Source organism: Vanessa atalanta, chromosome 25 (assembly GCF_905147765.1).
Source record: "Vanessa atalanta chromosome 25, ilVanAtal1.2, whole genome shotgun sequence".
Taxonomy (NCBI): Eukaryota; Metazoa; Arthropoda; class Insecta; order Lepidoptera; family Nymphalidae; genus Vanessa; species Vanessa atalanta.
The window spans coordinates 7,000,100-7,014,398 of NC_061895.1; the positions used below are offsets into that span (position 1 = coordinate 7,000,100).

Consider the following 14,299-nt stretch of genomic DNA (forward strand, 5'->3'; position numbering starts at 1 on the left):
ATTTCGTTGAAATTAGACACATGCAGGTTTCCTCACGATGTTTTCCTTCACCGCCGAGCACGAGATGAATTATAAACACAAATTATGCACATGAAAATTCAGTGGTGGATGCATGGGTTTGAATCCAAAATCATCGGTTAAGATGCACGCGTTCTAACCACTGGGCCATCTCGGACGGATTTACGAACACAAAGATAAAATTGAATAATAAATAGAACAATATATGTACTTCATAAACTAAAACCTTAGATGTTTAATTGAAATTTCACCTACAAATAAAAAACGTTTATATAAAATGAAGACAAATAACTTAAAACAAAGTTTTGCGTCGAAAGAATATAGAAGAACTATTAACGAGAACATTCGTTTCAAATAAAACTTTTATTTGTTGTTCGAAACTTTCCAGACCATTATCTTTAATACAGCGATATAATTTCCAGTTCGCATTTTCTTCAACAGCTGTTTAAGTTCTAGAAAGGTAATATACAGTTAAGCTGTTTCCTTTCTTTATACAAACAATGGAAAAAAAATGTACCAACGAGAAAAACTCAACTAATAAGACTTTCAAGGTCAGGTAACGCCACTATAAATTTATTACGTCTAAAGAATTTAATATTAAAAAATTCAAGTGAGCTTTCACGAAGGCTTTCCTTGAAAATAATTAGTTTTAATTACTCACACAAAGTAACTCCAAAGTGTGCTACTTGTGGATAAAATCTCTGAAGAAGGAAATAAATTAAACATACGTCAGAAAAACTTAATTAACTACTGCCAATTTATATACAAAAATAATGGAAATTAAAGAATAATTACTTTACAAATTTCAGTGAAAGACCTAAGAAAAGGAAGACACTAATGAACAAACAGTGGTACTTACTAAGAGAGCGTTGAATAATAATTGATGTTCAAATTTCTTGACCCCCAAGATCTGTTGAAACATGTCGTACAGTTGCTCCTTGCTCAGTATACATTCAGCGTTAAGACTTTGTTGTTGCGCACGCGACGGTCTCTTCGAATCGTCATCACCTGGTATACCTTTTGAGATAAATGTTGCATTAAAATCATAGTCTTCATTATTTTTCTTTATATCTCACATGTCATTTAGTTTTAGTCAATATTAAAATTAGTTTTAAATTTTTCTGCATCAAGTTTATTGGACATATTTACTGTTATTAATAAAAGTGAAGTATTGTGTTTGATTTCAAAATCGTTAACAAAAGTGATAAGTCAATAATGTGAAGTAAATGTTTAAGCAAATAATTATTAAAGTTGATTAAAAATGTTAATTACCAAGTTACTGATAAAAGAACAGAGGTTTTTATTATTTGAAGTAATAATCTACTACAAGCGTCTTGTTATAAAAAAGCAGATATTTAATATGAAATATATCGATAAAATAACCTGTATCGAGGTAGTGTTGGTACAATGTACAGTGTTAAAGATGACTTTATGAAGTGTTTGTATTTAACAAAATTGCTTTAAAATTAAAGCCTTGTACCCGACAACATCGTTATTGATATAAATATGCATCTACAACAACGATAACAACAAAACAAGCAATGACACATAACAGAAGCTGAAATCGTAGTAAAGAGGAAAATGAACCATTCTCCAGCTGTACCTGTTATTCCTGGGAGGTGTGAACGGGACAGAAACACAGACGTGAGACAGATGCAAGCCACACAGTTTTTTATACACATCAAATGATTAACATTCACAAGTGAGTCAGCAAAAAACGGAATTCGAATTTAGAATTCAGTCGTGATTTTTATTAAAATATAATGTAGTAAGTCCCGAACTAATACAGCGTTTGATAGTTACGTGATTATTATGTTTTATCTACATTTTAAAACAGTTTTTTTTTAATTAAGTTAATTGTATATTTTATATTGACTGGAGACTAAAACACAATCTCATTTGTCTTAAATTAAAAAAAAAAAACAGTTAATATACGAATCAACGAAACATAATTTTGTTTTTTGCTGACTTTTATCAATTCCAAACAACAAGTTATATCTATTATCACAAAGATTTAAAAGGTAAGCTTTTGTCGGCGAATTGAATTATACCAGTATTAGAAATTAGCAATGACAGCAATACAATTGGTTTTAACCCCATTTTTTTTCTTATGACAGAATTAAATTATTAAAAGCAATCCTTAATTTATTTCATGATACATAGAACAAAACATAAGAGAATAGTAACGAAATACCCACGAAGTTTACAACAAGTTAAAAATGCTGTCACTTGTTCAAAACATAATTAAAAATTATATTCAGAAGTTCCTAATCATTCCGGTATCTAGTTTTTTTTTTTTATTTGAGATCAGAGGTCGAAAATCCCGAAAAAAATTGGATTTTCGCGATTTTCAGAAAAACGGTAAGTTTTATCGCAAAATTACTTTAAACAACAATTGTAAATATTTATTGCCAAATTCAATGCCAATGACATTGCCAGCCATATGAGCGAATAATAGACAAGACTGCAAGGAATAGAACTTAACACATATAACGGCTTTTTTTTTCAACTCTTGTTTATGTTTACAATATTTAATTATTTGTGATATAAAAGTATGTAAAGTCTAAATCTCGTTATTAAGTACCATGAGAGAAGTATTCCGAAACAAAACATAATATTTTCAATCTGTTCATAAATGACGGAGTTTTTAGGTAAAAAACATAAAAATTTAGTTCAAAAATACGTTTTAAAATGCTTGTAAGGGTATATTTAAATAAAGCGTATTTAGATCGAAAGAGGACTGAGCGTATTGCAGCCACAACTTTTAAAATAATATTTTTAATAAGGACAAACTTATTGTTTGGAATTTTAATTAATTGTTTTTAATGACTATGTTTTTAAAATTTTTTTTCTTTAAACTAATGGAATATATATTTTTTAAAGTAACATAATCATTAATATATTTATATAAATGATTTATACATCATTTGACAGATAATATAGATTATCGTAAAATATATTTTTTTAATTTTTATCTTCAAATGTTGCATTATTCGTTATTAGGTTTTTATATGACTGTAAAAACTCGCTGAGGACTAGAAGGCGATAAACGGCAATCAAAACCATAGTAAAATGTCAACGGTGTAAACTTTTTATAAAACGAATAGAACAAAACGAAAGATAGCAATCCTTTTTAATTCCAAACATCAGAAAGGGACGGCAACATAGTAAGTAGTTACTTCTTTCAAATTATACTCTTTATCCTTCGAATTTTATAACTTTTTTATTATTGGGTCCGACATTGTGACATAGTTACACAGACATTTTATGGTCACAACAAATGCAACTTTGTCAAATTCCTTACAGTATCGTTTTTACTATTCGTAGAACAGCAAAATGTCTCAGCGAGTTTTTACGGTCAGGGTTGAATTACATTAATACAAGTCAGGCACACACAAAATGAGTTACACAAAAGATACGATGATAAGTGATACACAGGTTGCTGTCAATCATACTAAATTATCTTAAATATTTATTCCTTATACCTGTTAAACTCCACCGAAATCACCAATAAATAATTTAAAATAAAATTCAATTTTGATACGGTTAGCAAAATAATTAGTACCTAAATTTTTTCAAAGTTTTTTTTTTGTTATTGTATATCTTATTTAAATTTCTAGTTATATTTTTATAGATCTTATTAAGATGAGAGAGCTGAAAATATTAAGATAAACTTAAATATTCACACGCATTCAGAGGCTTGTTGCAGACTAAAGCGTTTGCTCCAATCGATGCTTAGCACACATTGCGACATGCTCATTGTTTCACGCTTCTAGAATTCTAGAAGATACTAGAACTATAAGTAATTTCTCAAATCAAGAATAAAATAATTAGTACTCATAAAAAAATAAATTATAAATCCGTTTCTATTCATTCTTAATTCTACATATTTAAGAGCGGCTTCAATTGCTACAGTACTGAGTTTTCCAAGTGGTTCATTTAAATTAAAAATTCTTTGCAAGCTCAGCGTTTAAAGTAAACACGGGGAGACAATTTGTTTGTTTCGTTAAATTATCTGAGATTCACTAAAAATTATAGTGTATAGTCGAATTTTAGAGCGTATGCCAGTTGTGTTAATTAAACTAGCAGCTTATTCAATTAAAATAATTTTGCAGATAGAAACAAATACATTTACAAAACAATAATTTACATCTTAAAACATTATAAGACATCTACCCACTAAGGAACAAATTCTGAAAAATGAACCCTAAAGGGGTAACATTTATTGGTGTTTAAAATCGGTTTGATTCCTATAATTGTGAATATTAATTTAAGCCATAGACATTTTTAGGTAGAGCCAACTGTAGACATTGTTTTTATATATAATCGTATGTATGTGTATTTCTGATGTGTTGGTGATCCGGCTATGTGTAAGCCCGTCTGGGTAGGTACAGCCCGCTCATCAGATAATCTATCGTCAAAGAGCAATGCTTAGTACTAGTTGCTGTTTATATAAACTTAAATTGAATCCACATTAAGTTTTTATTCCATCGTTACTTATAGTTCTTTTATCTCATAGTATTTACGTACGTTTAGACAAATTGTTAATAATTACACGTTTAACTTACCGGTTCCTTTCATGATACAGTCTAACTTAGCGAGCCATGTTGTCAAAACGGTTTCTTTACTGAGACCATCGATTTCTGGCAAAGACCTGTAAATTTGACTTTATACTTGAATAGGGTGTTAAAATAATTCTTAATTATACGGAACCCAATTAATAACTCTTGAACATATTGCATATGTTCTGCAATGTATATACATTTAAAAAATCAAATTATATTATAATTTTTATTTTTATTAAATTCTAAAGTAAAAATAATTTGCTCTCACGCGTTGAATGAGAGTCTACATAAAATGTTTGTATCTCATATATTGGTTTACGCGGCGCATACCAGAATTATACACCTAGACCTTCCTCGTGAATCACTCTGTCCATTTTGCGAAAGGCTTATGAAAATCCATTCGTTGGTTTTTGAGTTTATCGCGTTCAGGCAGGCAGACGTGACGGGGATACTTTTTTATAACATGTAGAGATATAGTCACTTAAATGTAATAAATTTTTTTTAGCGCATAAAGGCCTGCATGTTAATTAATTCTCGCAATGCTGGAAACAGTTTTACGTTCCTCGTTTGAATAGCAAAAGAGTCCAGTGAAGCGTGCACCAATTTTATGCTTACTCTAAATGAGAAGTGACCTAAAACATTGAAATTTTGCGTACTGTTGTAGTTTGTCAACAGGTAATCCTAAACGAAGCGTTTTTATTAAAATTTCTTCATAAATTAAAAGAGATTAACTATATGCCAAGTTGTTTAATAACGGAAAAAAATCCCATTCCTCAAAAACATTCGGATTTTTAAACCTTGTTGGCAAGCTGTAAAGATATATATCAAACCTGACACGTTTCTCAATATTATTTCTGAAGACTTCACGAAAGTCGTGATGAGAACACGCTCCAGACTTGACCATTTGTTCAACCCTCTCCGACTTGAGGAAAACATCGTAGTAAGATTGCACGGCGTTCTGGAACGCTTCATCTGCTAAAATCTGCGTCTCTCCTTTCAGGAAAGCCTGTCATTTTTAAAATGTCACTATCTAGAAAAATGTGTTAGTTATTTTAGAATAATTTTTGGTTATCAACAACACAAAGTGAAAAAAAAGTTTCATTGTGAGGTTTACTTGAATAAATTGATTTGATTTGATTTGAAAGTCCCAGAAATTATTGATGATGGTAGAGGGAAGTGATTATCCACATTTAATTCGTGGGACACAATGGATATATATTTTATAATATAGGTAAGCGAACAAAAAATAAATAAAATATCTTCTTTCATTGTGTACTTAGTTTGTTAGTCGAGTTATCATGTGGAACACTTGAAGTGGTTCCTGGAGCACTCGTATAGTTTGCAACTATCACCACTACAATTTTAATTAAATTCGATCTACGAAGTACGTATTCTACTTGAAGCCAGAAAATTAAACATATATACAAAAATGATAGTATTTAATGTCACAAAAAATTTACCTGAAACCTGGCTTGTATGGTTTCGAGCTGGTGTGGCGTCAGCTTTGTGTGCCGTCTTGTCATGTCTGTAGGCTGCTTTGCATTGAAAGGGTGGGCGATACATCGTGACACGAAAACGTATAGTTGAAGCCGACGTTTCTTATCTTCTTCAAGTTTTTCTATCTTCTCCTAAGAAAACGAAACCAGAACTGGTATAATGAACGTTATCGTTGACATCACCTACGTAAAATGAAAGTACAATTTAAGTGTCATTATATGATTCTTCATTTAGCGTATCTAGGTCGTCGTCATCTTTCTTCAAGAGTTATTATCATCAATTGAATATATTTTGCTTTTTTTCTATATTAATAAATTATACGTACTCTCTTATTTATTGTAAATTTTTTATTTCAGGTTTTTATGAGGTAGCCTTGACGTGCCCAAAAATATGGTAACGTTAATCAGTATCACAATACTTTTCCTATCCCTATAACTTTGACTGTCGTCTAGTTATTTCATCATGGGTATACCACTGAATCGATTGTATTGTTTGACATAGAGATAGTCTGGGATCTATATAAGAAAATAGCATTGGTATGATGAAGTCTACGGGAAAAATATAAATGACGTTAATGAAGGCGTGAGAACAGGTAACAAAATATTATATAAATTATAAATATTATATTTTTACGTAGAATTCACAATTCGATTGATGTTTAAATAATTATTACTTAAGTGAAATAAAATCTGAGACACCGCAGTAAGGTCTGAAACAATTCATATGCATTCAAATGTTCGTAACAGAATATGATCAATATTGGACCATTTTTAGGGGCAGGGTCACGATAGAGATGCTAAAATTGATTGAATGCCTCTGATTATTTTACTAGCCGTTATCGTTGAAGATAAAGAAGATTGCAAATATTATATAAGAATCTCATAGTTAAATCTATGACATACAGTTCAGAGTTTTAAAGCAAGTGTATGCACCTTGCGCAATTATGAGCCTGCCGAGTGGAACTGCCGCTATGGCAATACTTGTGCACATAAGAGATATTGCAGTAGGAAAAGTATCGTGACTTGGCGAAAGTTTTTTATTGTGCCTTTTGCAACTTTTTTTTAATAATTGTCTCATTTAAGAGGTAAGATTTTAATACTAAGGTAAGGAATTAATTACAGATCTGTAGATACTAGAACACATTTTTACATTCGCAAGAATCAACAGAATTGCCTGATTTTTGACATTTTCAGGTTTGCTTACTAATTCGTAATATAGTTATATACTTCCAAACCTTAAACTGGGAAGTTACTAGATCCTTGAAATACACACAGACACGATCTTTTGACTACAGCATTAAAGATAGAAAAAAAAAATCCGATATGATTTTCAATACATCATTTAGATTGTGTATGAATGGAATTACCTGTGGGTCTTGGTCCTTGTCAGAGTGGCTGGTGCCGGAGGGGCTTGGGGAAGGCGCAGGTGCCTCACCCGAGCTCGCACTCCCCGTCGATGTCCTGCGCAAGAACGATCTAAACGATCTATAGTATTAAGTAGTCAATGTAAGCGATTATTTGTTCACACAAACTGACATTAGTTCAGAATCAAAATATCCTTTTATATTCCAACCTTCTCCAAAGTCTCAAATTAAAATAAGACGAGTATCTTATAAAGGTCTTAGAATTATTCACAATTTTTTTTCGTTTCTAAAGGAATCTTTTTTGAAATTATCAGCCCTTTTGTAGAGTTAATAGAGTTTTACAATAACTGAAGATGAAGTCAAATAAATTATTAATAGAGTTTTCCCTTTATGTTGGGTCGGTAACTTTATGGGTACTTTGCTGCAGTGGAAGCGACTCGGTTTTATTATTTATGACCTCCTTCCGTTGCTGATTCTCTTTTAATTTATTCTCCTCTGTTGACTTTAGACCTTTTTCTTTTATGTTAGATTATTTTTTAAGAGTCAGTGTGTGTAAACTTATGGTTATGTTATGATTCTAGAAGCTACTATTTGTTTTTACATAATTCGATAATTCAAAATATATTACGATCTAAATCTAAATTTAACCGTCTTCACAAATTGAAATATAATTATTTCTTGTATATATTAGACGAGCTCCGTGGTCGAGTAGTGTGTACACCGGTTTTCATGGGTACGCCACTCCGAGGTCCCGGGTTCGATTCCCGGCCGAGTCGATGTAGAAAAAATTCATTAGTTTTCTATGTTGTCTTGGGTCTGGGTGTTTGTGGTACCGTCGTTACTTCTGATTTCCATAACACAAGTGCTTTAGCTACTTACATTGGGATCAGAGTAATGTATGTGATGTTGTCCAATATTTATTTATTTATTATTATTTATATAACAAGCCAGTATATCAAGATGGCTTAATATAATTAAAAATTCTTCGTTTTAAAATATTTTTTCATAATTATCAGTGGATTGGCAGAGCTAGAAGCAATTTGTTGATCAATTTTGCATATGCATTCCAGTTTTTCGCAACCAAATCGTACAGATATATAAATAATAAACTTTAAAAACTATTACATTTTTTACATTAATAGCCTGTAAATTTCCCACTGCTAGGCTAAGCTCCTCTCCCTTTGAGGAAAAGGTTTGGAGCATCCACCACGCTGCTCCAATGCGGGTTGGTGGAATACACATATGGCAGAATTTCGTTGAAACCAGGCACATGCAGGTTTCCTTACGATGTTTTTGAAGACGGTTAAAATGTCTTAACTGTCTATAAAAATCTAATTTCATAGGATGAAATCAATTCATAATAATCTTAAATCTAAATAATATCCTACAAATTTACTCTATCGAGATAGGGGAAAATTATGTTCATCTACGAAAGCCTAGAAAATTGCGCAGGAAATATTATAGTATACAAATTTGTCATTATTTATAACTCGATGAGAACGCAATTCGACTTATCAACACAATTTTTATCATTTAAGCAGAAACCCTAGTAACTTTTTACTGACTCAACTTGGGATTTGAACCCAAAACTCCGGGATCTGCAACTGTCAGAAGCGCATTGGTTTACGGGCAGTCTAGAAATGTGAAAAATCGCAGCTTCGATCCTGATCTTATAAATAGGAATATAAGTAATTCCTAAAAATGGGGCATTGCCACTTGAGCAACGAGGCAGTTAACTAGAACAGGATGCAGTAACTGAATTTATCTACTATTTCTATATTTTCTTTTAAGCCTTTGAATATTTTTTTCTAAATATATTCAAGCCATAATTCTATACTAGCTATAACTAAAATAACTACGTATTTAGCTCAAATCTGTAATGTTTCATGAGACGAAATGGACATGAGCCATAATAAATACCATTTTGATTATAATATTCTAAACCTTTTAGACTAATTAATTTAAATTAAGAATTATAATTTAATGCTTGATTTCTTTTAGATTTATAATAATATTAAGGTTGTGTACGTTAAATGTTAAGTCAAAAATATATAAAATATTTTTTATTAATAAACTTTAGAGATTAGTGTTCAAGTCATTAAACTCACTTCCAGATGAAAAGAAAAACCTATCATAGAATGCATTTCCATTTTATTTAATCCGTAAAAGGATTCAGTGACATTTAAAATCTCTTAACTCCAGGGTTTAAATAGTCTAAAAGGTTTAAAAGTTCATTCAGTCTGGGTGCAATACTTACGCGTGCTGTGGGGGCGCAAGGGCGGCGGCCTCCCTCTGCCTCGTGGCTGGGTGGAGGGGAGCAGCGAGCGGCGCTGCTGTGAGCGGTCCCGCTCCTTTTAGTTCCACATCGAATATTACAATTAGTCGTACATAAATGGTTGTAAATCGGGCGTCTAGTCATGAACACATTTTCTATATACTCATCAAAAGGTTTTTTTTTTCTTTCACCTGATCATAATTGGTCACCACCACCTAAATAGATAAGCATCGTTGGAAATATTATCACCAACGTTAGGTATTAAAATGTTATGTCCCTTGTGCCTGAACTGTACAATGGCTCATTCACCTTTCCAACTGGAATATAACAGTACTAAGTAGGTTTTTTTGTGGGAGAATGTGTGAACCTAACCTACCTAGATTTATTTGGAAGGTGAAGGTGTTAGGGACACCAAGTAGTTGAAATTAGTTTTGACTATTTCTAACGAGTAATTTACGAACGCGTGATGTAAGTTGATCGTTCAGAAGTTAGATACGAGTGGCTGCGTAATTAAGTCATTAGGATTTAATGGAAAGGAGGAAAAGTGGAGATCTTAATTGCCTCAATCGTAATCGGTTTCAATTTACTTAGTAATGGATTAGTTCTTTTTTTTTCTACAGATTTCGATATGCGAACTTTTCAAAGATCCGAGCTTGAAACTGGCCAAGTTAATTTCTATGTATTGTTACGGTAATCTTGCATTATCATAATCAGATCGTGTACACCCACTGCTTCCAGCCCTCTTCCACCTCACTTCCAGCCCATAGTAATAAATTTAAATCAAGAATAGATTCCAACCACCGTCAGCCAGTTTTCGTTAGTTCGTCCGATGAACGTAGACAGGGTTAGTTGTGTTATATATATTTTAACTGTTTCATTATATATGTTCAATGTACTTCAAGATATAGTCATACCTACGTTTTAAAATTTTGATATAAATGAGAGAAAGATCTACAAGCTCACCTGCTTAAATTCAATTCAAAACTTTCTTGCCAAAAAAACACAACTGACGAATATTCTTTCGAAACTTTCTCGAGAAATTACCGGAGTTATGAGATTTCAAGTTCGCAATACAATAAAAATTCTGAAGAGCATTTGTTATTGTCGGAATTCATAATAACAGACGAGTGTCGTTGTTATCTGATATTGGAAGGGTTATATTGAACCGCGCGCACAAGGAATAGTCAATATGGGATCATAGACAAAATAGTTATATTAAAACATAAATATAATACATATACAGAATAAGTGAGAATTTCATCCATTTCCCTAAAATGAGTTAGAACAGACCAAACTGAAGCAAACGGAAGTGACGATAAAGAAACATAATCTTTAAAGATTATTCGAAGGAGATGTCAAGTCAAAATGGAAGACCATAAAGTTAATGTATGATGGAATAAAAAAAATTACCAAAAATAAGTCCTCTGTGCAATGGCAGAAGATCTCTTGGTCATCAATAGAATCTATAATTTTTAATATACCTTTGGAAAAAGAAGAATATTAGATTTATTCCTCAGTTAGGTGTGCTATTGACCAACTAGAGTCTATCTGTTGTTTGCAAAATTGGTCCTGTATAATTTTACTTTCTTATGGTTTATAAATAATCTACAGGAAAATCTCAGACCCCAAAAGAACCGACGAAAGAAACTCAGCGGTTTACAACTAATAACACCATATTTTTTGTTCTTAACGGTCTGGACGTGATAATAAGATGAGTAAAAAAATGTAACGAAATTCTTTTTCCTCTTGCCAATAGTACTTACGTGACAATTTCTAGAGGAAACTATATACGTAATACGTATTTTCCTCGAAGCTTAGATTGTTGTTTGTTTGGCTGACTTAATTGAGATCAGTCGAATAAGCCGGAAGAAAAACCCGGTTGATACCCAATGTAACGTAAGGATTCCAGGTAGTTGTTGAAACCATCGATTATCCAATTAAAATAAGCCCTTAAACTTGTTAATTATATTATATATTAAACATATAAATGTGTCAAAAATTAAAACTGTAGGAAATAAATGAAGAAACAAATCTGTGAGAACAAACGATGTACGTCACAAAAGATCTAGATGCCAGATAAAGAAAGTTCTAGATTATCTGATTCTCTGATATAAAGATTACAATAAATAACTTACCTGGTAAGCCAGCAGTTGATCCACGTGGCAGGTCCGGCTTGCCTCTGACAGATGGCCTTCCGCTAGCAAGCGATCCTGGAGGTACCACTACAGACATTAAAATATAATTAAAGTCTGCGTAGACCTTTAATAACGTTCCTATAGTTTTTATTCCTATTATATTTATCAACCATTTATATACATTTTAGTTTCTACTTCAAAATGAATATTTAAACTTTGATTCTTAACTCTAATTAAAGTAAACCACTAACTCCTCCAACAGTAATGAATTACTTCTACAAAAATAAAGAACTCCTTCAACTGTTTTATTTTATATAAAAATATAATACATACATTTTATAGTAAATAACAACAACAATAAAACATATTAGAAGCATCGTAGACGTGTTCGTGACATAAACTGAAAATATTAATATCCGCAACGACATTGCTTTTTCCGTGCGTACTAATAAAACTATATAGTATTTTAAAAGGTAACTATCATAAACTCGCAACCCGCCCTGGCTTCGCACGGATGCAAAAGAATGTCTTTATATAAAACGTTTACAGCGTTTTTGTCATTAGACAATACAAACTGCTATGTAAAGGATAAAAAAAATGGTTATTGTAGGAGTATCCCTAAGAGATAGACATAATTATACCATTACTTTTCATCACCAGAACTTTTTTGATTTTTTTTATGGCATTGGTTGGCGGACGAGCATATGGGCCACCCATGATGGTAAGTGCTCACCACCGCCCATAGACAAAGGGGCTGTAAGAAATATTAACCATTCCTTACCTAACCTATGCGCCAGCTTGGGAACTAATATGTTATGTCTCTTGTGCCTGTGATTACCCTGGCTCACTCACCATTCTAACCGGAACACAACAATCTAGGGTACTGTTATTTCGCGGTAGAATATCTGAGTGAGTGGTACCTACCCAGACGGGCTCGCACAAAGCCCTACCACCAAGAGTTGTAGACCTTTTTAAGGTGTACAATACTGTACTACAATATTTTGTCTATCTCGTCGGGTTCAGCCAGCGTTTGCAATGTAAGCGCAAAAAAATAATGTTTTTTTTTAAGATATTAAGTAGCACATTAAGATTTTGTGTTTTATAGAAAAATAAAGAGTAAAAAATTATCAGTTTAGTTTACCACAAATTCCTTTATTAAATACTAGTAGTCGCCCGTGGCTTCGCTTACGTTTTAGGGGTAGATTGTCATGTGTTAGCCAAAAAAGTCTATGTCCTACTCTATGTCCTTCCTGGGAGTTCAAGTTTGCTTCATACAACATTTCATCAAATTGGATTCATTGGTTTGGCAGTGAAAGAGCGACACACAGACAGACAGAGTTACTTTCACATTTATAATATTAATAGTATATATAGAAGCATTACACTTACATCATGTAAATAATGTGTGTGCAAATATAAATGAACCCTTAGCGAGGTATGACGTCGATATATTCATAGATAGATTCATAGATATAGAGGTATATATATATATGCCTTGTCAAAAGATTGGAACTCTGCCAAATAATGATAAAAGAAAGCGGTCGTCAAAGATTATATCAAACAAAAACACAATATACTTCGCCTTCTATTAGCCAAATGACATATGACTCATGAAGTAACTATCCTGTTGGTTAAATGGCTAGCTTATAAGGCTGCAAATGCCGAGATGTTGGGTTTAAACTCATTGACGATGTATAATCTTCTCATCGTGCAGCGGCAGAGGCAGATTTGATACCTTGGCTGTGCTCTAGGTCTATGGAATGAAACGAATGAACGGCAAATAATAATGTGAAGAATTAAATAGGTATTTTTTTTTAGATGTGCTTTGAACCCCATTTTGAGTTTGTAATCGTTTGACTTGTCTGTGGGTTCACCGTTGGAGTACTACTTAAAAAACCCATCAACCAAGATTTGTCCCTAAATATTGCTGTGCTTGGGCCTACTCGGTCTATGGGGAAATCCGCATTTAATGGGTCAACACCCCTTAGCACTAGGTGGCTCTTTTGTCAGCCCGCCTACTCATTAGAATACAAAAAAAATGTTTGGATGTTAAGACTGTATAATTCCCATATCTCGGAAAGCTGTTGAATTCAATACAAGTCTACCACTGGTTCGAAAAGTAGATTCTAACGAGAAAAACCGGCAAGAAACTTAGTAGTTAAGTTAGGCAGTTATTTTAATTAGCAGATTGTCATGCTGCCGAATTATGACAGTGAGAGAATAGTCTCCCTGTATTTGTGCATACCTTTGTACACTAATATACATCTTTTGCATGCTTGACTAATCTCAGTCGCGAATCCTTTACGTTAGCCGCCGAGACCGAAGCCCGTCAAGAGGACATCATACTTACTTTGATGTTTAAAAGAATGTATACAGTCGCGAGAAACAGTTCAAGATTTTTTCGTCGACTGCGATAACGTCAGAGGATTGTAAAAACGCTAAAACG

The 14,299-nt window shown here is 32.5% G+C and overlaps 1 protein-coding gene across 9 annotated transcripts in view; it reads right to left on the reverse strand.

The window, feature by feature from the left end:
* The window catches only part of LOC125073796 (calcium-dependent secretion activator), a 66,476-nt gene that overhangs the window by 23,299 nt on the left and 28,878 nt on the right, over positions 1-14,299 (reverse strand). For 6 of the 9 annotated variants that reach the window (XM_047684846.1, XM_047684845.1, XM_047684842.1 and 3 more), the window contains exons 3-10: positions 11,854-11,940; positions 9,701-9,794; positions 7,447-7,555; positions 6,044-6,211; positions 5,414-5,589; positions 4,587-4,672; positions 1,622-1,630; positions 878-1,035 (exon numbers count right to left, since the gene is read on the reverse strand). In XM_047684846.1, coding sequence (XP_047540802.1) covers positions 878-1,035; positions 1,622-1,630; positions 4,587-4,672; positions 5,414-5,589; positions 6,044-6,211; positions 7,447-7,555; positions 9,701-9,794; positions 11,854-11,940 — 887 coding nt within the window. The remainder of the gene's footprint in view (positions 1-877; positions 1,036-1,621; positions 1,631-4,586; positions 4,673-5,413; positions 5,590-6,043; positions 6,212-7,446; positions 7,556-9,700; positions 9,795-11,853; positions 11,941-14,299) is intronic. The other 3 variants (XM_047684840.1, XM_047684841.1, XM_047684839.1) reach the window with 3 other exon arrangements.